Genomic DNA, 20,899 nt, shown 5'->3' with positions numbered 1-20,899 from the left:
AAGGAGTCTAATGCGGGAGCTGAATTCATCACCAAGGCCGAAAATCTGGAGGACCGCAGATAAGTACTCCCACTCAATGCGGTAAAAGGCCTTCTCGGCAGCTAATGAAATGACTGCCTCAGGGACCAACGTAGAGTGTGAAGTATGAATTATATTTCATGTTGGAAAATGATTGACGTTCATTTATAAAAACCAATTTGGTCTTCTGAAATAATAAAAGGCATAATACTCTCAAGTCGGCAAGCTAGCAGCTTTGCAATGATTTTTGCATCTACGTTAAGCAGGGAAATTGGACGGTAGGATTCGCAATCAGTAAGATCTTTGTCCTTTTTAAGCAGAAGTGTAATGGTTGCTTGTGAAAGAGTGGGGGGAGGGTGCCCTTTGTCAGTGACTCCTGGAACATTCCTAAAACAATTGGAAAAAGCTTGTCCTTAAATATATTTTTTAATTCTGCCGTAAAGCCGTCAGGCCCTGGAGTCCTGCCACTCTGCATAGATGAAATTGCCACCTGGATCTCCTCTAATTCTACAGTCCGGTTTAGCTCAGCAATTTTATTTGACTCAAGACGAGGGAAATTTAGACCGTCTAAGAATGTTGTCATTGCCCCTTTATTCAATGTAAATTCAGAAGTGTACAGTTTAATGTAATAGGACTCAAAGACCCTGTGGATTTGTTACCAGGTTGCCCTGATTATCTATAATTTCAGGGATCAGTCTTGAGGGAGGTTGTTGCTTTAACTGATGTGCTAACAGCCGACTGTTTTTGTCCCCGTACTTGTATGTCAGACCACAGGAATACAACAGTAGCTGTTTGGCTTTTTGTAGATAATAAATTAAACTCTAATTGCAGGTTCCCCCCTCTTTTTTTTTTCTGGTGAGGGATTGGAAACACATTGCTTATCGAGGTTGTAAATTGATTCAGTTAAATGCTGTAGTCTCTGCTTCTCCATTTTGTTTGAATAAGACATAAATAAAATCATTTCCCCTCGCAAAAATGCTTTTAGAGTTTCCCATAGAAGGGAATAGGATACCGTATTAGATGCATTAGTCTCGACAGTTGGAATTGTATTCAAGAAAGCAGAAAGTTTATGGTGATTGTCAAACAGCTCTAACTTCAAACTAAGCTGTGCACCTGGTTCTGAAGTGGTTGAGCAGAAGGTCCTGAAGTGAAACCCAGGGGCTTGGTAAAGGGAAACATCCAGCCTCCTCCTCCAGCTCCATACTGCCAGCAGCTGACTCAGTTGTCTGGAAGACAGCAAATTACACAAACTGGTTTAGTTAGCATTGTTTAGTAATTTACGAAAACAAGCTGGAAAGGTTACTGTAACACGTCCCTGCGTCACCGTGGGTTCCTCGTCATGAACACAAGGGGGAATCAGGTAGGTTTCTTCTAGGTCTCTTTATTTCCAATATTAATCACACATACAAATATACACCACCAGACACGTCTCTTCTTTGCTGTGTGCTGGTTCCTGGGCGATCCCCGCGCCCCAGCGCGCTACTGCTGATACAGGGGAGAGCGTCATTAGTTGAACTGGAACACCTGTGTACAATCAGACTCTCTCCCTGGCACCGATCCCAGAACCCCATCTCCACTCCCTCCCTCCTGCAGCCGACGCTGACCACGCCCCACTACCACAGTTACTTTAACCCTCCAGTCAAATTTCATCACAATGATTTGTCTCAGATGGTGATTGGGAAACAGCTGCGATTTAACCGTATGCAGGCTGCAGCAGGTATAATGACAATGACATGCAAACACAGACAATTATGCCCTGTTACCAAACTAGGACTTATCTAATGCTGCTCTGGGAAGTTCACACTGATCCAACTTGTCCCACTGGTTACTTTAAACTAGGGGTGGGCAACATATCGAATATACTCGGTATATCGCAGCTTGTTCCAAGTGAGATGTATTAAATGATTATATCGCGACCATCGAGTACAAATTGTCATGTGAATGTTTTAAGCTGCATGAAATTCTCATGGAGTTTCGCTTCTCTCTTCTCTCACAGCAGACAGTTCACTCCCCCGCCCATCCAGAAAACTCTCCTGCGTGCATGCACATCAGAGACGGGTATTGACAGTGTTGTTCATACTCTTTGTGAACGCTGAACCGAACGAACGTGAGCGGCGTTCACTCCAGCGAGAGTACACAGCGTTGTGTGATAATCTGCGGATAGACCTTCACTTCGCTTAGCCTGTGTATGTGCGTGTATGTCTGCTCGTCTCTGTCACTCTTCACACACAAACTGACAATCACATTTATTCATTTATTGATCAATGGTGGCAGATCATGATTTTGGATTGTTCCGGTCACTTTAACCCTGATGTCCTGGCGGTGCGGTAGTGTTGGTAATTATTGTTTAAGAATAAGTGAGTGCAGGTCAGCTGCTGAGTGTGGAGGGAGCACACCCATACAGGAGACTCCGACATGGTAAAAGGCGACCTGACCTATGATGTCTATCTGCACTGATTCTGAAGCAGTTGCGGTAATATTTAAGCAGCTGCAGGCCACAAAATGAATGTCACAGAAAACTTGAATCAATGCAGAGTCGTCTACGTCTGCATCACTATGCATCTTAGAATCGAGAAAATGTTCTGCACCTCTAGGAAACATGCATGTGGAAACTTAACAAGTGACTCTTTCAGCTGACAGCAGGCCTGTAAGGACATTGATCACTGCAGCACATGACATGAAAGCACTTCAATTACTTGACATTCCAACAAACAAGATTCTTTGGTCTGATAGAAGCCAGACATGACACTCAGAATTGGTAGTCCTGTGGAAGTGTCTCAGCCAGTGACCGTCTGTTTATTTTTGTCAGTTTTGTTACAAAGGCCCAACAATGAATATTGTTGCACATCAGCTTCATCAATACATCATAGTTGTGAGTGACCATTTTATCACCAACCTGCGTAGTGAGCTCATCCTTCTGTTCTGCTCTGTCAGTCCGGGAGCAATCTGTGAAGAGCAGTTAGCAAACAGTCAGGCAACTAGTACAAACAGAATCTTATGGTATCCTGTGGGTGATTTAACCACTAGTAGTTAAGAGTTGGTTTCAGCATTGGGTCTCTGTTTAGTTTTTGTCTCACGGTTGTATAGGGTATGTGTAAGAGCACATGGTGAGATAATGCACATATGTGCCAACATTCTGTAAAAATGTAGCAGTGCACCAGCGTCACCAGGGAAGATAAGGTCTACTAGACTTAAAGGATACACCTACACTCTTTTTTTAATTCCCCACCTGACTGAGCATGCTCTCTTCCTCTCTCTCTCCGTCTCTCTCTCACGAGACCTCAAACATCTCTAACTGAAATGAAAAGCAAGCCGTTCCGCTGCTCACCTCTGCCACTTACGCACACAGTGTTGCCCAGTTAAGACAGATGGTTTTAATTAAATTCACAGGCCTTATTCACCCACCCAAACCCATCCACGATTAATCAGAAAGCTGATTGGCTACAATTATCTCAAGGATTTCAGACAAAAAAGGGGAGGTTGGATATCGGTCTGTAGTTGGCTAAAACCTCTGGTTCCAGAGTAGGTTTTATGAGAAGGGGTTTGATTACAGCTATCTTAAAATATTGTGGTACAAATCCATATGATAACGATAGATTGATTGTATTTAGTAAAGTAGTATTTATTAGGGGCAGAATTTCTTTAATTAATTTTGTGGGAATGGGATCTAAAATACAAGTTTAGATGAGATTATTGAGGTCAGCTGATCAAGGGTGATCAGAGAGAAACTGTCAAAAGAAATAACAGGATTCTCAGCTGTTCCTGAGATTTGTAAGCTTGATGATGTATTAGCATCAATTGAGGGGAGGAGATGGTAGATTTTATTTCAAATAGTTACAATTTTATCGTTAAAGAAGTGTATAAAGACATTGCTATTCAGTGATGGAGGAATACTGGATTAAATGGAGCTGTGACTCTCTGTAGCCTGGCTACAGTGCTGAAGAGAAACCTGGCATCGTTTTTATTTTCTTCTATTAATGTGGAGTAATAGGCAGCTCTTGCTTTGTGGTGGGCCTTCCTATATACCGTAAGACTATATTTACAGGATTTTGAACAGTTGTTGGAGCACCACTTCCTTTCTAGTTTTCTTTAAGCTTGTTTTAATTCACGTGTTGGAATTATACCAGGGAGCTAATTTACTATGTGTTACACGCTTGTTTTTGAGAGGTGCTATGGAGTCTATATTATTTAGCTGTAGCTAAATTTTATTTACTTAAATTTTGCTACAGCACTATCAGATAGACATCTAGAAAGGGAGTTTTCATTAGTGGCATGTACTCTGGTCAATGAGTGAGTTAGTGTACACACTGACTGAAACCAATTGAGTCGATTATTGAATTAAATGCAACACTAAGGCTATCGCTATCATTATCAACATGAATAATAAAGCCACCGACTATAATAACTTTATCTGTTTTTAGGACTAGGCGTAATAAAATCTCAGGGAATTCCTTTAAAAATTCAGAATTATCCTTGGGAGCACGGTAAACTACAGCTAATAGGATTGGCTGTTGTGTTTTCCTGGGTGGGTGTGGCAAACTAAGAACAAGACTTTCAAATGAGTTATAGTTAAGTTTAGGTTTAGAATTAATTGATAGACTGGAGTTAAAAATAGCAGCAACTCCACCTCCTCGGCCAAAGTCTCAGGGAATGTGTGTATTTATATGACTCGGGGGAGTAGATTCATTTAGGCTGACATATTCTTCAGGATGCAGCCAGGTCTCAGTGAGGGACAATAAATAAATCAATACTGTGATCCGAGACTAATTCATTAACTAAAACAGCCTTTGATGACAATGATCATACATTTAAGTGTCCACATTTAATTATCTTGCTTTGTTTTGTTGTTGCAGAGGTTGTTCATTTTTCATTTAAATAATTTCATGTGCGGGGGGCAGACACAGTCTCTATGGGGTTGTGGCTGTGTGACTGATATAAAGGTAGCGCAGAGAAGTGTATGGGACTGCAGCTCTGCCTCAGGGTCCCAAAATTGGGTTCATAAACTGAGTAATATTCCTAGATAAGAGAGCTGCTCCATCCCAAGTGGGATGAACGCCGTCTCTCCTCAAAAGACCAGGTTTCCCCCAAAAAGTTTTCCAATTGTCTACAAAGCCCACACCATTTGTAGGACACCACTTCGACAGCCAGCAGTAAAATGACAACATGTGGTTATACATGTCATCACTGGTCATATAGGATAGAGGTCCAGAGACAACTACGGAGTCTGATATCGTCTTTGCAAATGCACAAACCAATTCCACATTAACTTTAGTGACCTCCAACATACGAAGCCGGGAGTCATTGCTGACGAATTATAATCTTACTGTATTTAGGTTTAGCTTCAGCCAACAGCTTCAGTTTGGACTCTGTGTTGTTCGCTCTGGCATGCAATTGACTATAGTCGCTGGTGTCGCTAAGTTTCTTAAGACTAAGTCGCCAATGACCAGAGTTTGCTTCTCAATGGGTGTGTTGTTGAGTGGAGAAAATATGTTCAAAACGTGAACTGGTGTGTCCTTAATCGTGGGCTTTGACGCTGTCTTTTGCTCATGAATAATGTAAATATTATTTCTGCACAAAACTCGCCTTGATCATAGCTGGTCCACCTTAAAGGTCAGACTACCTTGAGCCTGGACGGGAGTCAAGTTGTTGGGCTAAACCTCTTATTAAATGTAATCATCTGGGGGCAAACAAGATATAGCTTGATTCTTTAGAAGTTACTGCATTTTGTCACCGACAAATAGCCTAACACACTGCACTGCTACATTCACAGTTATAACAGTGCTGTGTGGAGATAAGTCTGGCGACGAGAAACTTATTTACTTTGCTGCTAATTTCTTTGTCACACACACACATGCCCTGTCTCTGTACGCTACTTATAAAACATTTTAGTTTAGGCCCTATAAATTCAAATCTTTGCGTAAGACTTCTCGTATTATTGGGTATTTAAAACATGTTTAAGCTGCTGTTTATACTCAACACTAAGTGTAACTGTACACCCACTTTATTCTACAACATTATGATATTACATGATATTCCTAGAATCTGTAAGAGTAGAATGAGAGCTCTCTCTCTCTCTCTCTCTCTCTCTCTCTCTCTCTCTCTCTCTCTCTCTCTCAATTATTAGGTCCTGAGCACGACAGAGCAAGAACCTATTGTTTTTCTTTTTATGTATGTATTTGAATGTGTTCAGAAAACTGTCTCCAAAAATGGCTCAATAGTGCCCCTTATAAATTTTCAATGGGGGCCTTGCCTATTCATTTACTTTCACCTAGAGTTATGAAAATTGGCACACATATGCCCAGATGCACAAATAAATCCTCTTGACACTCTTCGCCACACCCAACAGGAAGTCGCCCATTTTGGATTGAAAATTATATTTGGCATGATTTTTTTGGTGTTTTCACATATACTTCAAAATTGTACTTCTCCTACAGATTCCATGCGATCGACATCACATTTGGTTTATGTCATGTAAGAGACTTTGTGATTTAAACTTATATATTTTTTTTGTTTTCGTCAGGGGGCATGGCGTGGCGGTGAAGTCACATGGAGGTTAAAAGTCTCTGTCTTAAATAAATTCTGCCCCTAATAAATAGTACTTTACTAAATACAATCAATTTATCGTTATTATAAGGATTTGTACCACAATCTTTTAAGATAGCTGTATTCAAACCCCTTCTCAAAAAACCTACTCTGGACCCAGAGGTTTTAGCCAACTCCAGACCAATATCCAACCTCCCCTTTGTCTGAAATCCTTGAGATAATTGTAGCCAATCAGCTGTGTGAATTTCACCAGGAAAGTAATCTATATGAAGACTTTAAGTCAGGGTTTAGAGCTAATCACAGCACAAAGAAATCCTTGGCAAAAGTCACAAATGACCTTCTCATAGCTTCAGATCAGGGGTTTGCATCTGTCCTCCTCCTGTTAAATCTTAGTGCATCATTCAAACTATTGATCATTACATTTTATCACAGAGACTAGAACAGTTAATTGGCATTAAAGGAACCGCCCTAAACTGGTTTGAATCCTATTTGTCAGATCGATTCCAATTTGTGCAAATTATGGATGAGTCATCTGTGCGCACCAGAGTGTACCACAGTGTTCCTCGGGGTTCTGTGCTCGGACCATTTTTCCACTAGAAACATCATCAGGACACACTGTAAATTTCCACTGCTATGCGGATGACCCCCAGTTATACCGGTCAATTAAACCAGAACAGTGTAATCAATTAACTAAACTTCAAGCATGTTTCAAGGACATAAAAACCTGGATGACCCGCAATTTTCTCTTATTAACCTCAGATAAAACACCTTAGAGATGCATTATATAATGATATAGCTGGGCTAGATGACAGGATCCCGATTTGTCCTTTGATTCTCACTTTTAACATTTTGTAAGACTGCCTTCTCAAAAATCAGAAAAACGTCCTGTCTCACAAAGATGCAGAAAAACTAGTTCACGCCTTTGTTACATCCAGACTTGATTATTGTAATTTCTTATTATCAGGCTCCAGCAGTAAGTCGTTAAAGACTCTGCAGCTTGTCCAAAATGCTGCAGCACGTGTCCTGACAAGAACCAGGAAAAGACACATTTAGCTTCACTACACTGGCTTCCGGTTAAATTTAGAATAGAATTAAAAATTCTCCTCCTCACCTACAAGGCCCTTAATTATATGGCATCATTTTTCTTGATTCTTCAATGCATCGCGATGCAGACGACTCTGCATCGATGCAGAGACAGAACATAATCGATTCATGTTTTCCGCTAAGTTCATTGTTTTAGCGAATAATTATAACCAGCGCTGCTTCAGGATCAGGACAGACGCTAGTTAAAGCTCCGGTCTGTGTCGGAGTCTCTGTCGGTGCACGGTGTGTATAAACATGCGTCTCATGAATACGACAGCGAATCAAACAAACACAAAGTAACCGTCAGTCCTGTACATGTCCAAATAACTTGTGATCAGTGATAGTGTTTATTGTTTAAGTGTAAAGTGAGAGTAGGTCAGAGGGAGTGAGGAGGAGGCAGACTTCAAACAACACGACACGTAACGTGACCATAGACTGTATATGTGACACGCACAGCCAGGACATCAGGGTTAAAGTGACGGAACGATCCGAATGTCAAATCAGTGTGGAGAGCACTGACCACTGTCATTCACTTACTGTTGTATTCTGATTTTTGAATTTAAAACCTTACTTTGTAAATTACAGCCCACTTGTAATAACAGCAACAGTCTATAATAATTTTAAAGCACTTTCTAGATAAAAACGAAGTTCATGTTTTTCTGACAGATTTTATTAATTGATGAAAAAGCAGCCATGTGCAACAATATAGAAAAATGTGGATGTGATACATTGAAATGCATCGAGATGCATCGTTGCGAATCGAATCGTTGACTGCTGAATAGTCATCAAATTGTGAGGCTAGTGAAGATGCACACCTCTAGGCACCATCATACCTTAAATGACTCATAGTACCATATCACCCCACTAGAGTGAAAGAATTCAGGCTTACTTGTTGTCCCTAAAGTCTCTAAACATAGATTAGGAGCCAGCGCTTTCAGCTATCAAGCTCCTCTCCTGTGGAATCATATCCCAGTTTCAGTTCAGGAGGCAGACACCCCCTGGCTGATCACTGAACCTCATGGATCATGACGATAGATTGTGGACTATGGTGGCATCGGTTTGTGGTGGTGGATCCTGATCGTGGACCTTTTTGTTTTTTGGGGGTAGTTTTTCCTTTCTCTTGCTGAGGGTTTAGGGCAGAGGATGTGACACCTTGTTAAGCCCTATGAGACTAATTGTGATTTGTGAAAATGGGCCATACAAATAAAATTTGATTGATTGATTGGAAAGACCCTGAGTTCAAAGAGCCAATAACAATATCTAGAATGTGAGGATCAATGGTGAGGAGAACCTCCTTCAAAAGTGGAGTCTGCAAAATGTCCAAGGGGCAGGCAGAGGTTTTCCTGCCATTGATTAATTAAATTTGAGTGTCGTGGGAAATTTGACTGAAAACTGAGAAATAATCAATGTATGGGCTCAACTATTCTCCTAGACATAGGAGGTCCCACGAGAGGTTAGCTGTTAATCGATGATCTAATGGAATTGAGTTTGACCTTAGTGGGTTAAAAAACTGTTACAGGGAGAAGTATCCCAGTCAGAGTTCTAAGGGTCACAACAATAAGGTTGATAGTTCTAAACAGAGTTCTAGAGTTGTGGTAGAGGTCAAAGTGGAGAAATATTTTGCTCTTGCATCCTTAACTGTGGCATTGTCATCTCTCATGCAATCTTCAGGAATTTAGTGTAACACCTGTAATTTAATGGATTTCTACTTGCAGCTAGAACACCTCCACAGCCCGAGAGCCTGGGGTGTGTATAAATAAGAGAATTTAGGGTTAGACAGTCTTGTTTGTGATATGGACACTGTGGTAGAGGGGTATGATCAGCGTTGGCTGCGGGAGGGAGAGGGTGGGGATGTGGTTCTGGGATCGGTGCCAGGGAGAGACTCTGATTGTGCAGAGGGGTTCTGCGTTGGTTATTGACTCGCTCCCCTTCATCAGCAGTAGCGTGCTTTGACACACAAGGTCAGAAGGCAGTGAGACGATGGCTGAAGAGAGGACCTGATTTGCTGCATATTATACTGATATATAATGAACCTTTGACATATTGCTGTTATTGAAAATTATATTGCAATAATTATTGATATTGTTTTATTGCCCAGCCCTATGAGCCATCATCTATGAAAATGTAAACCCAGTCAAGCCAGCCACTGCTTTAAATTTGATGCTCGTCTGTTTAATGTGTTATGGTAAAGGTGCATGGAGCCCCAAAAAGGAAGACATTTTTTACTTACCATGACAGTTTACCAAGATGTTTGATAAGATGAGTAAAAACCCAATTACATTGCATATCTGTGATCCACGCACGAACGCTGTTCCAGAGGAAGACCACAGAGGACATTTAGGCTAAAAACATGGTGTAAATTACGCCGTTTTGAGTCGAACTTGAATGTCGGGGCTTACGGACACCACAGGAGCGGTATGGAGGCATTTTATTCGTTTTTTCTGTTTGAAGAATCGGTCAACATTTACTTTAATTGTATTTGATTTGGCTGCAACACTGTTTACCCCTAAAACTCTAAAAGTGTTTTGTGGACTCAAACACTTCACCCACCCCTCCATTGGCATAGTGGGGAGTAGATAATTGGTGAATTTTCATTTTTGGGTGTACTATCCCATGTTATAAGGATTCTCTAAGGATTATCTAGGGCAGCAGGGCTCCATCTGATTGGCCAAATATATTGACATGCTGAGCACGAATGCATGGCACATGGAACACCATTTATTATAGTTCAAGCTGTCTTTTGCGATACATATATCGCGCATGTTGATGGCGATACATTTTCGATATATGGTGCAGCCCTAGTGTTTATTGTTTAAGTGTAAAGTGAGGGAGGTCAGCAGGAGTGTGAGGGAGGACACCCAGATTTGAGACTCAGACACGTTACAACCGCTACTTCTGCTCTGATCTTGAATCAGTGCTGCTAAACATTTATTATTGATGGTCTGTCATTTCCCGCCTCGTTCACAATAGCAAACGTTCCTCTCTCATCTCTGCGTCACTGTCTGTTTGTCTGTATGAGTGAGTGGGGGCGGCCCGTTGACTGTGTGTGAGTTTAAACTCTACCTCACTCCTTAACACAGACACACCACCTAAATGTTAGGCCGGTGCGACCAAGGAGTATATTAGTTTTTAATGGAAGAAATAGTACTTGTGGAAAAATGTTATTATAAATGAATTAAAAAAATATATATATATATATTTTTTTTTTTTTATTCCCCATCAAAGTTAGAAGAATAGGATTGATTTTGTTCAATAGAAGAGACATTGGCAGTGGATTATTCCATAACTACACAGTTTAAGTACTTCATAGTATTTGTATAAGTAGTTTAAGATGCATTTATTTAAAGAGTAGACAAAAAAGCTGAATTTTCTTTGATGATTGCGATTTTCATGCTATTTGTATACAAGTATAGTTTAAGATATATGAATTGCAAAACTACAAGGTTTATAAACTACTTATGGAAGAAAGGTTACCATCAGAGTAGATAATATCAGACTTCTCAAAAGGTTTAGTGAGAGTTTTATGTATGACATTTTATGACTTTTTCACTGCGAAAACAATCCAATCTTTTTTCATGAAAAGCATTTGCATCAACCGGAAGTAGTCCTTTGCTTATTCTCTCTCTAAATCCGATTCATAGTTCATTGAAATTGCGGGGATTGGGGATCGTAAAGATTTCATATAGTCATATCAGGTAGATATCGGATACTGGTACACTTGTCTTTAGAGGGTGAGAAAAAATACCTTTAAAGTCGCTCTTGTCAACTGCTCTAAGCCGCTTATACCATAGAGGTCTGAATACGGGGGCACTCCAAATTCAGAGGCTGCTGGCTTGACGGCGGAGAAACAAACGACGGCTGGTTTGACCGCAGTTCTGCCCCGGTTCTAACAAACCACGACTCGTTTGTTCATGCAGCGTGTAACAGTGTAAGTGTAAACTGAGTGAAAAGGTCTTACCGTGCTCTGTCCCCGGCTCAGTCAGGTAAACTCACTGTGTGCTGCCAGCACTACAGGTCCTAAAGTTGTTTGTGAACCCACTGTGAGCGTATTGTGCAATACACAGCTTTCTCTTCTGTTTTTATTCGCTGTTTCAGAGGAAGGAAACGCACGGGCGACGCTTTCAGAATAAAGCCGTCCTGACCTCTATATATACAGTCTATGGTCCTGACAGTGTCTTCTATGTGTGTGACATCGCCTTTCACCTGGAGATATTTGTTATCTTGTTGTTGTTGTTTCATTTTTGTGTCTGTCCTGTGTTAGAAGCGTCATCCCCCCCCCCCCCACTCCTGCTGTGCGCTCACATCTGATTCTTGCTTTTAATTTGAAATGGGTAGGCGACAGGAAGTGTTTTACATAATGTTCGTGGTGAAAGATAATTTTCACTTTCTAATTTGCTGAGAACAGCGCATTGGCACAACCCCTTTCTTTGGTTAGTCTCAATGGCTGCAGTCAAAAAGTCAAAAATATTATCCTTTCCTAACCACTATACCTTGACACCGACGGAAAACGTCAAAAGATCAGTGAAAGATGTGAGGGAGATGCTGTAAGGAGGTTTCCATTACATTGCATTAGGACTGCACAATATGAAAACAATTTTTTTATTAACTTGACAGATATTGCAATTGCAATATGATTCACTATTAGTGGGACGGGTAATCTTTGATTCCCAATTTTCTTTTTCACTGGAAAATTTTGATATTGCACCTGGCCATGTTGCAATTTTGCTAATATTTAGATTAATTGTTCAGCCCTACATTGAAGAGAAACAGTAATTTTGTTCTCTAGTCAAAATGTTTTTGTGCATGTGGCTATTGCATGTGATATTTACATTTGGTTTGATTTGTAGGTCCTCTTGTCAGCTAATACCATGATGACTTGAGAAAGGTGGTGGTTGAGCATCTGGGGTCCCTGGAGATCATGAAAGTGACCGTCGCCACCTTGGAGAGAGTGCTCTGCGAGTTTTTGGACCAAAATAAAAAACCATGAGGGCTAGCGAGACCGGCCTCGAGATGAGAATCAAAAAGCACTGTCCAACCCTACTTGACATCAATGGAGACTCGTGTTACCACATACACAAGGCGGCAAAGAAGTTTACATAGCCATTTGATTGCTAGCTAGCAGCTGTTCAAGGACCTGCAGATGGACCATCAGTGGTGCCCAGTTCCGGTAAAAAGAAATGAATTCAATTTGAATGTTTTTTGGATGTTTTTCATTCATTCTTTAGAGAACTGACATTTATAACAAATCCGTTTTGTTTCTGTGCAGTTCTACCTAAAAGGCCCAACCCATGGCCAAGTTCCCAAGTTAATGATGCAGTTACAATAACTGAAATTTAAATGGACTCTTCACCGGTTAATTTTGCCTTACCTGAAACTGAAAAGGAAACGCTATTTCCACCTCTATGTTCTCTATGTTCTATGACCGTTCATCGTATAGTTATATATTAATAACTTTGGCAACGCTCTTTCAACATATTCAGCTTTTCGTCTACTAAATCCTTCTTTTTATACTATAGACCAGCCATTCCCAAACTGAAGAAGGCAGCGGCCCAATTTGAAAACTGAAAAATCTGTGCGGCCCAGCCGCACCTTTAATCACAATATGATCCACACACAAGACTAGAATCAACTATTTCCATACATATTATTTATTTCATAATAAAGAATAATTGCATATGAACATGGTCATATGCAGTGCAAAGCCAATAACGGGACAAACAAAGCGCTGTCTCAAAAGTAAAAAAAACTGTCCGTAATATTCCATCCAAATATACTTGAAGCGTTTATGGCCCCCCGGAAAATAAACGCTCACTCTCACATGTCCATAAACTGACATTAACATGGATTTCCTCCAGTCTGATATACAGTATATTGAATCACACATTGCTCAAACGTTTGTTCACCTGTAACTCACTTAAGCTGTCAAAGTTTTGATGTCCGGCTGAATGGAAGTCAACTTCAGGCGGAGATCAGGCCCAACATCCAGTCTGTTCCTGTACTTTGTCTTTAAAGCCACAAGTGCTGAAAATCCAGTCTCACACAGATAAGTTGTGGCAAAAGGCATGAGAAACATCAACGCCTTCGTAGACAGATTAGTATATTCCGAGTACACATGCATCCAGAAATGTGTCAGGTGCGTCTGTGAAAAGATCAGCTTCAAAGCAGTATCACAAGATAAACACAAGTCTGTCCTGCTCCCTGGAACTGAAGCCTGCGATAACATCCTCGTTATGGGAGGCATATGGGTTCTGGATCCAGCTATTCTGCTCGCTGATTGCAGGGAAATATCTCCGTAGCTGCGTCTTCAGGGTCCGCAGGTGCTCCTTGATGTCACCTGCCACGGAGGTCGGGATCTGCCTCTCCTCTTTGTTGAGAAACTCACACAGGTTGTCAAAGTACTCATAGTTTTTCTGGACCACTCTTCTGTCCCATAGCTCGAGCTTCCTTATCGTGGCCTCTATCTCTCCGTGGACATGAAACATGGTAAAGGCTTTTCCTTGGAGGGATAGATTGAGGCCATTTAAGTAGCTGAAAATGTCGGCCAAGTACGTCAACTTACACAGCCAATCGAAGTCACAGAATTGATCTGACAGTTCAAACCGGGAGTCCACAAGAAATGTCCGGACCTCGTCACGCAGTTCAAAAAGTCGAGTGAGCACCTTAACGCGCGACAGCCACCGCACTTCGGTGTGCAGGAGAAGCTGCCTGTGGTCGCTTCCCATCTCCGTGCATAATATGGCAAACAGGCGTGACTGCAGAGGGCGACTTTTGATGAAATTAACTGTTCTCACTGCTTCATCCAAGACGGTCTTTAAATCCGCAGACATCGTTTTTGTGGCCAGTATCTCTCTGTGGATACAGCAGTGGACCGCAGTTACCAGCGGTCTTTGACCCTTTTCACAACTCCCATTAGTTTTCCCACCATGGCCCGTGCTCCGTCGGTGCTGAGCCCCACACAATTTGTCCAGTCTATATCATTGGAAACCATGAATGTATTCAGAGTCTCAAAAATGGTCCCTGCTGTAGTGTGTGAAGGCAAAGGTTTGCAAAACAGAAAATCTCCGTGTATTTCTCCATCATATTCATATCTAACAAAAGCAAGCAAGTTTGACAAGCTTGCAATGTAGGTCGACTCGTCGAGCTGGAGAGCATAAAAGTTGCTTGCTCGTATTCTGCTCACAAGCTGCTTCAACACATCTTCAGCCACTTCATCAATGCGGCGCTTCACTGACAGGGAAATCACGTTCAGTTGTTTAGCTGCTTTCTCACCAATCACCACTCCAACCATCTCTTTGTCGGCAGGCAGGATTAAATCTTCCCCAATGGTGTGTGGCTTTCCAGTTTTCGCTATCATCTTAGCTACGCCGTATGACGCCTCCACTGCCTTGGCATTTCACTCCCAGTGACACATGTGGATTCGATTGATTTCCTTTGGCTAAGATACTCTCTCAGATTATTTCCAAAAAATTCTCGCGGCTTGGATAAATATTGTCAATCAATCAATCAATCAAATTTTATTTGTATAGCCCATATTCACAAATCACAATTTGTCTCATAGGGCTTTAACAAGGTGTAACATCCTCTGCCCTTAACCCTCAACAAGGAAAAACTACTAAAAAACCCTTTTAACAGGGTAAAAAGAAGGTAGAAACCTCAGAGAGAGCCACATGTGAGGGATCCCTCTCCCAGGACGGACAGAAGTGCAATAGATGTCAAGTGTAAAGGAGAACATCAGAAAGATAAGGGTTTTAGCAGCATTGATTAGGGTAAACATTTTGAAGCATAATGGAAGGTAAATGAATTGATGGATTATTGTCAGTAATGGTCGAGTATCTGAGGAGAAATACTATATATCAAGCAGTCCTGCTGCAATCATAGTCCATGGTCAGCAGCCAGCAAGATCATGATCCACCATCAAGATCGGATGCCACTATAGTCCACAGTCATTGTCCACTGCCGCCATCAGGATCCATCATCAGCTGCCACCTCGGTCGTGGTCCACCACCACTACCAGATGCCAACACGATAAAGGATCCGCCATTATTATCACGATCAGCCAGCACGATACAGAATCCGCCATACTGGATCCACCATTACGATCTCTGATACGCGATCACAGATCATAATCCACGATGTGGCCACAGCCGCGGCCCTGGATCTGCGGACGATAAGGCAAAGGGACTCCGGGGAAGAAGTCAACTCAGTAACATGTATTGATGAGATATTAATTTCTTTGATGTGATCAGGATGGAGAAGAGGAAGGAGAAGCTGGAAAGAGAAGCCACGAGTGTCATGTGTCCCCCGACATTCTAGACCTATAGCAGCATAAATAAGAGCAGGTCTAAGACAAGCCTGGACCAGCTCTAACTATGAGCTTTATCGTAAAGGAAGGTTTTAAGCCTACTCTTAAACGTACAGATGGTGTCTGCCTCCCGAACTGAAAGTGGGAGATGATTCCACAGGAGAGGAGCTTGATAGCTGAAAGCTCTGGCTCCTACTCTACTTTTAGAGACTTTAGGGATGACAAGTAAGCCTGAATTCTGGGAGCGCAGTGCTCTAGTGGGTTGATAAGGTACTAACAGCTCTTTAAGGTATAATGGTGCCATATTATTAAGGGCCTTGAAGGTGAGGAGGAGAATTTTAAATTCTATTCTAGATTTAACCGGAAGCCAGTGTAGCGAAGCTAATACAGGAGAAATGTGGTCTCTTTTCTTGGTTCTTGTCAGGACACGTGCTGCAGCATTTTGGACAAGCTGCAGAGTCTTTAACGACTTTCTGCTGGTGCCTGATAATAAGGAATTACAATAATCAAGTCTGGATGTAACAAAGGCGTGGACTAGTTTTTCTGCATCTTTTTGAGAAAGGACATGACTGATTTTTGAGATATTACGCAAGTGAAAGAAGGCGGTCCTAGAAATTTGTTTTAAGTGAGAATTAAAGGACAAATCAGGATCGAAGATCACTCCCAAGTTCCTGACTATTTCATTGGAAGCAAGGGCAATGTCGTCTAGCGCAGCTATATCATTAGATAATGTATCTCTAAGGTGTTTAGGGCCAAGTATTAGAACCTCCGTTTTATCTGAGTTTAATAAGATAAAATTGCGGGTCATCCAGGTTTTTATGTCCTTGAGACATGCTTGGAGTTTAGTTAATTGATTACATTGTTCAGGTTTTATTGACAAGTATAACTGGGTGTCATCCGCATAGCAGTGGAAATTTACCAAGTGTGTCCTGATAATGTTTCCTAGTGGAAGCATATATAATGAGAATAAAATTGGGCCGAGCACAGAGCCCTGTGGAACACCATGGTTAACTTTGGTGCGCACAGATGACTCATCATTAATTTGCACGAATTGGAAATTTGAGAAGGGGTTTGATTACAGCTAGTTTAAAGGACTGTGGTACATATCCTGATGATAATGACAGATTGATTGTGTTCAATAACGTACTATCAATTAGGGGCAGAATTTCTTTAAGTAATTTTGTAGGAATGGGATCTAAGATACAAGTTGTTGGTTTAGAACATGAGATTATTTTGGTCAGCTGATCAAGGGTGATCAGAGAGAAGCTGTCTAAATAATTGGTAGGATTCTCAGCCGTTTCTGAGATTTCTGTTCTTGGTGGGGTATTAGTGTCAACTGAGGGCAGGAGATGGTTGATTTTATTTCTAATATTTAGAATTTTATCATAAAAGAAGTTCATAAAGATATTGCTATTTAGGGATCGAGGAATACTGGGTTCGGTGGAGGTGTGACTCTCTGTTATATGCTTTAACACTACTCTTCCAGTCTAGGAGATATTCAACACGGTTGCTGGAGCGCCACTTCCTTTCTAGTTTTCTTGACGGTTGTTTTAACTCATGTGTCTTGGAGTTATACCACGGAGCTAATTTACTATGTTTCACACGTTTCTTTTTTGGAGGCGCTATTGAGTCTAATGTTAATCGTAATGACTTTACAGAGCTATCGACGAGATGGTCAATCTCAGTGGAGCTAGGGTTTTTAAAGAATTTGTTGGTTATATTGACGGATAATACGGGTTTAAATGTAATCGGAATTATTTCCTTAAATTCAGCTACAGCACTATCAGGTAGACATCTAGAAAATGAGTTTTTTATTAATGGCATATATTCTGATAATGAAAAATCAAAGGTTATAAAATTATGGTCTGATAGAATCGGATTCTGTGGAAGTACTATTAGATGTTCAATTTTGACACCGTATGATAATACAAGGTCAAGTGTGTGGTTACAACAATGAGTAGGTTGGTGTACACACTGACTGAAACCAATTGAGTCTAGTATTGAAATAAATGCTACGCTAAGGCTATCTTTATTACTGTCAACATGAATATTAAAGTCACCAACAATAATAATTTTATCGGTCTTTAGGACTAGGTTTGATAAAAACTCCGGGAACTCTGTAAAAAAATCTGAATAAGCCCCAGGAGCACGGTAGACTACAGCAAATATGATTGGTTGTTGGTATTTCTTGGATTGATGTGGAAGACTAAGAACAAGACATTCAAATGAGTTGTAGCTTAGTTTAGGATTAATTGATAGACCGGAGTTAAAAATAGCAGCAACTCCACCTCCTCGGCGCTGCGCTGCCTCGCGGCGGTCTTCCACACTGCCAGCTGTGTGGAAGACTTCCGCAGTGTTCAGCTCTACTGTACGCCGGGTTACAGTAGTTACGCCGGGGTACACCGGACGCGAGGCAGCGCAGCGCCGTTCTCCAGCACGCAGCCGCCTGGCTGTTCACACGGGACGAGCATTTCTCCGCTGGTCAGCCCCATAGACTGTATATATAAGGTCAGCCCGCGATTCTGCTTTCTCCGCTTGTTGTTGTACCCGTTGAATGTCGGGGTTCGGGGGTAAATGATGGTCTTCATAGCCCCCCCCCCCCCACCCCTCTCTTTCTCTCTCTGTCTGTCTGCTTGTGTGCTTGTAGTGGATGGGCAGAGGGGGACATTTAATTATGTGATTGGGAAAATTAAAACTCCAGGACAACAGAAGGGGAATACAAAGTATGGGATGCATATTTGATAATTTATATCATATAAAATATGTAATTTATATCGTTTAAAATCATGGGGGGAGAGGAGGGAGGGGGGAGCTGGCTCATTAGCATTTAAAGGAACAGGCACTCAAAACAGGTCACTCTGTGGAGGGCTGTTTTATACAGGGTAAAAAGGGTGCTGTTTTATATGATCCTTGTGGTATTTTGACCAAAGTATGTTACAGACATTTCATTAAGACCCCAAGGAACCATATCAACTTGTGGTAAAATGGGCATGCTATGTCCCCTTTAACTAAAATAGCCTTTGATGATAATGATCTTATGTTTAAAAGACCACATTTAAAAGTCTTTGTTTCCTGAGTTGTTGCAGAGGTTGTGTTAATTTGTATTAGATTTTTGTGTGGAATTCTCCCTCTGTTATTGTTTGATTTAAATAATTTAATGGGACGGTGGACAGACACAATCTCTATGGGGTTGTGGTTGTGGGTTGAACGTTTCCAGGTGGACTGTGATTTATAAAGCGAACATTGCGTTCAGGTGTGCGTGTGCACGGTTTTATAAATTGGAATTTCCTTTGGCGTACGCCATTTCCGGCTTTTGGGTGTACGTACACTTTTAGTATGAATCCTACGCAATGTTTGATAAATGAGACCCCTGCTCTTTTTTCAGTTTTTTTGTAATTTACTCTGCTTTATTCTGCGTTGTGCACACTGACCAAGTGAGCCCTATCGTACAATATGATAGAGAACAACTTCTGCACATCAGGCCGCCATTGTTACCGAGGGGGTCTCCATTCACTGCCAGGACCGGACAATAAACTCAGAACACACTTAACCATGTTTACACTCCTTTCTGGGATGCATATAAGGCCCTCCCTCGCCCCCCCATTCGACAAATCAGATCACGTCTCAGTTCTGCTGCTGCCTTCCTGGCAGAAACTCAGAAACTCAAACATGACAGACCGGTGACTCGGACCATTCAGCGGTGGTCCGACCAATCAGACTCAGCTCTAGAGAACTGCTTCAGCACCATGGAGTGGTGTGTGTTTCAGGACAACAACATCAACACATACACAGACGCGGTCATCTGCTACATCAGTAAATGCATCGATGACGTACTGAGGATTACTGTACGAACATTCCCGAACCAGAAGCCCTGGATTAATGGTGACGTCCGTGCCAAACTCAAAGCACGGACCGACGCCTACAACTCAGGTGATCTGGAGGAGTACAGGAAGTCCAGGTACTCGCTCAAGTAGACAGTACAGGGGCAAAATGGAGTCTCACTACCAGGGTTCCAACACGAGAACATGTGGCTGGGACTAAAAACCATCACAGACTGCAAAAGAAAGACCAGCAGTGCTGAGATGGTGTGTGCATCTCTCCCAGATGAACTGAATGACTTTTATGCTTGCTTTGAGATAACAAGCTGGACGAACTTCGGAGCAGGATGGCTTTTCAACGGGACATTAAGTTTTGTAACGTGATGGTTTTCACGGAGACTTGGCTCGACCCCTCGATCCCGGACTCCGCCATTGTTCCCGAGGGGTCTCCATTCACCGCCAGGACCGGACAACAAACTCGGGGAAGAGCAAAGGAGGAGGTGCCTGCTGCATGGTGAACAATCTGTGGTGCTCAGATGTGGAGATTATTTCTTCGGACTGTTCTCCGGACCTGGAGCACCTCATGATCAGATGCCGACCTTATTACATCCCGAGGGAGTTTACATCGGTCGTCATAACAGCGGTGTACATTCCGCCACATGCCGACACTAATCAGGCACTGGACGAGCTGCATGCGGTTATCGACAGGACAGAGACATCACGGCCATCATTGTGGCCGGTGATTTTAACAACGCCAAGATGAGGAAAGTCCTGCCGAGATACCATCAACACATCAGCTGTCCTACGCGTGGAGCGAACACGCTTCGACCATGTTTACACTCCCTTCCGGGATGCGTATAAGGCCCTCCCTCGCCCCCCATTCGGCAAATCGGATCACGTCTCAGTTTCTGCTGCTGCCTTCCTATAGGCAGAAACTCAAACGTGACAGACCGGTGACTCGGACCATTCAGCGGTGGATCCGACCAATCAGACTCGGCTCTACGGGACTGCTTCAGCCATTACGTGAGTGGTGCGTGTTTCCAGGATGACAACATCAACACGTACACGGACGCGGTCATCTGCTACATCAGCCAAATGCATCGATGACGTCGTACCCAGGATTACTGTACGAACA

The 20,899-nt window shown here is 42.1% G+C and overlaps 1 protein-coding gene across 5 annotated transcripts in view; it reads right to left on the bottom strand.

Annotated features, from left to right (window-relative positions):
* The window catches only part of nlrx1 (NLR family member X1), a 58,602-nt gene extending 46,877 nt beyond the window's left edge, over positions 1–11,725 (bottom strand). For all 5 annotated transcript variants that reach the window (XM_034603751.1, XM_034603750.1, XM_034603752.1 and 2 more), the window contains exons 1-3: positions 11,603–11,725; positions 2,915–2,964; positions 1,132–1,244 (exon numbers count right to left, since the gene is read on the bottom strand). In XM_034603751.1, coding sequence (XP_034459642.1) covers positions 1,132–1,244; positions 2,915–2,931 — 130 coding nt within the window. In that variant the 5' untranslated portion in view covers positions 2,932–2,964; positions 11,603–11,725. The remainder of the gene's footprint in view (positions 1–1,131; positions 1,245–2,914; positions 2,965–11,602) is intronic.
* Positions 11,726–20,899: the final 9,174 nt, after the last annotated feature.

This window comes from Hippoglossus hippoglossus, chromosome 13 (assembly GCF_009819705.1).
Source record: "Hippoglossus hippoglossus isolate fHipHip1 chromosome 13, fHipHip1.pri, whole genome shotgun sequence".
Classification (NCBI taxonomy): Eukaryota; Metazoa; Chordata; class Actinopteri; order Pleuronectiformes; family Pleuronectidae; genus Hippoglossus; species Hippoglossus hippoglossus.
The sequence above is the reverse complement of the archived record's forward strand: the minus strand, read 5'-3'. Positions and strand labels throughout refer to the sequence as shown.